Source organism: Triticum dicoccoides, chromosome 4B, assembly GCF_002162155.2.
Source record: "Triticum dicoccoides isolate Atlit2015 ecotype Zavitan chromosome 4B, WEW_v2.0, whole genome shotgun sequence".
In the NCBI taxonomy this organism is placed as follows: Eukaryota; Viridiplantae; Streptophyta; class Magnoliopsida; order Poales; family Poaceae; genus Triticum; species Triticum dicoccoides.
The window spans coordinates 673,287,215-673,289,604 of NC_041387.1; the positions used below are offsets into that span (position 1 = coordinate 673,287,215).

Genomic DNA, 2,390 nt, shown 5'->3' on the forward strand with positions numbered 1-2,390 from the left:
GGACCATAGTTTAAATAGCCGGCTATAGTCTTCTCAGCAGGGTGCCGCTAAATGATTTCATGTATAAATAGCCCGATGTAGCCCGCTATAGCTGATTTGGAGGTCCGCCTCTATTTGGCATAACCCTCTATTAAAAACATTGCTCAGGACACACCTCACCTCCTTCTTTTATTAGAGTAAACACTACATCCAATGCCTAAGCCATGTTGAGCCTCGCTGGGGATTGATGGCTTTCTCCGGTGACCTCGTACCAACGGCTTGGTGGCAGTGCATGGGTTTGAGGTGGCGGAAGTTGAGGTGGCGGCCCTAGATGGCAGGTTGCATGTCTGGCTCTCCTGCGAACAGCGTAGAAGTGTAGTTTGCACTATCCCTTGGCCACAGGGCTTGCAAGGGGCGTCATGGCAGGTGGCCGTGGCAAACCTGTCATCATCTATGGTGGTCAAGCCCTGATCTAGATCTGGAGTCCTCGGCCCGTCATGGTAGATCTGGTTGCCCGAGTCCCCTTGGCGAGGTATGTGGGACGGTCCAAATGAAAGCTCGGCATCTCGACGCTGGTGGCAGCGATGTCTTGGTAGTTATGTCCCTTTTGGGCTAGTCGCCATGGCTCTCCCACCCTTCGAGCTCAGGGTGAAAATCCTTGTCCGCCCTGGTGGAGGGTCCTCTCTAAGAGTAATTGGGTGGTGACGGTGCGATGAAGTCCAGTGTTTTCTTCCAGGTGGTGCGTGGTTGAATGTCGGCAGCGGTCTTGGTTGAGTCTTGAGGTTGTCCAACCTCTCATGTCCTTCCTCTCGGTGCCATACTGGAGGCGTCTAATTGTGCATTTCCGGTACTTGTTAGCGTGTTTGTCTTGTTTTGTCGTGCTTTCTTTGATCATCTTGTATGACAGTTTCCTCGACACCATGTATTGTTTGGTCATTGGACTTTATTTATGAAGCGGGCAGAAGTTCATTTCGTGATAAAATTCTTCACTGACAAGCTAACAACTTAAATAATAACCATTTGGGGGGTGGCGGGGGGTAATAATCCTTTCTTTTCTATTTTATTTTTCATGTTTTCTATATGTATGTTTGAGCTGATTTTTGGAACCTGGTCTCTGGTGAGCCCAGTTTCTATAAATTATAAAAAAATCGTGTTTCTAGTTCTCAACTTAAGAAATACAAAAAAATGCTCGTAAGATTTTTGATAAATGAGTCACTTCATCTATTTCCATTCAAGCAACCATCAATAAAGCTTACAATAGTTTTGAACTAAAAGGAAGCTAAAACATTACATACAGGAATCATAAATTATTTATTACATGAAACAGAAAGCGAGAGACAACAACTACGACTCAAGCAACTAACTTTTGCACATACGACTTCCATATTTCAATCATGAGCACAATCGGACTCCAACCATCGCATTCATCACATTAGAATCAAAAAAGCATGTAACATCACATCATTGTCATAAAAATGATATTGTCAATTATTCAGAAGGTAGAAATACATTCACTCATTACGGACACACAAATGGCATGATGTCTGCTCCATTTATTTTATAGATTAAGATGCATATCTAGGAACTCAACCATGTCCTTAATTTGTGCGCTGATCTTTTGAGTAATTAACAAAGGTCTGACTTAGTTGTGGTTGTTCTCCCAGAACTGAGCCTGGAGCCAGTCTATTGTATTCTTTTCCACCTGAAATGCCTTGGCAAGAACATCATCGGATATTTGTGGGTCCGACCCAAACACCGCATTGGCAATTGTGATAGCCCCTGGGTTCTGGCTGCTTAGCGCAGCAATTGCAACGGCGGGCTTGTGGGGGTTGGGGTTGAATTGGAAGTGAATGAGCCCCACCGGGAAGACAAACACATCACCTTTGTTGAGCAACTTGGAGAGGAACTTGTTTTTGTTTGGGGCGGGCTGGTTGGATGTGACAAAGCCAACGTACAGTGTCCCCTCGAGCACCGTGAGGATCTCAGTGGCACGGGGGTGCGTATGTGGTGGGTTCTGGCCCAAAGGAGCATAGTCGATGCGCGCGATTGAGATGCCGAGGGTGTTGAGTCCAGCAATCTGCATGACGTTGATCAAAGTGACGTTGGATCCAACCTTGTTGGTCACCCTAGGCTTGTCGAGGTTGGCTGCCTTGAAGAAATCATCTGCGTTAACTTCCATCGGGTTCTTGCAAACAAAGCCATTGACACGAACTGGTGCATATAGGAGATGTGACATGTAAGCTCAGATCTTAGAAAGTTGTTTCGACTTGCATATAATTTACAAAAATAGATTTTAACATATTTATTTGGTGAGAACATGATGAGAAACCGGATAGTACCTGGTGAATTCATGTCGGCCACACAAAAGTCCTGGAGGGGGCTAGGATCGGAGGCAGTGGCCTGCCATGAGA

General features: G+C 45.6%; 2 protein-coding genes across 2 annotated transcripts in view; both read right to left on the bottom strand.

The window, feature by feature from the left end:
- Positions 1-1,450: 1,450 nt before the first annotated feature.
- Positions 1,451-2,384, bottom strand: LOC119294296 (germin-like protein 8-5). Its single transcript, XM_037572509.1, has 2 exons — positions 2,319-2,384; positions 1,451-2,190 (listed from the first exon to the last, which is right to left on the bottom strand). Exons 1-2 carry the CDS (start codon positions 2,329-2,331, stop codon positions 1,622-1,624), a joined length of 582 nt encoding a protein of 193 aa, XP_037428406.1. The 5' UTR covers positions 2,332-2,384; the 3' UTR covers positions 1,451-1,621.
- Positions 2,360-2,390, bottom strand: part of LOC119293061 — a 160,195-nt gene continuing 160,164 nt past the window's right edge. The window contains exon 26 of the mRNA XM_037571654.1: positions 2,360-2,379. Coding sequence (XP_037427551.1) covers positions 2,360-2,379 — 20 coding nt within the window. The remainder of the gene's footprint in view (positions 2,380-2,390) is intronic.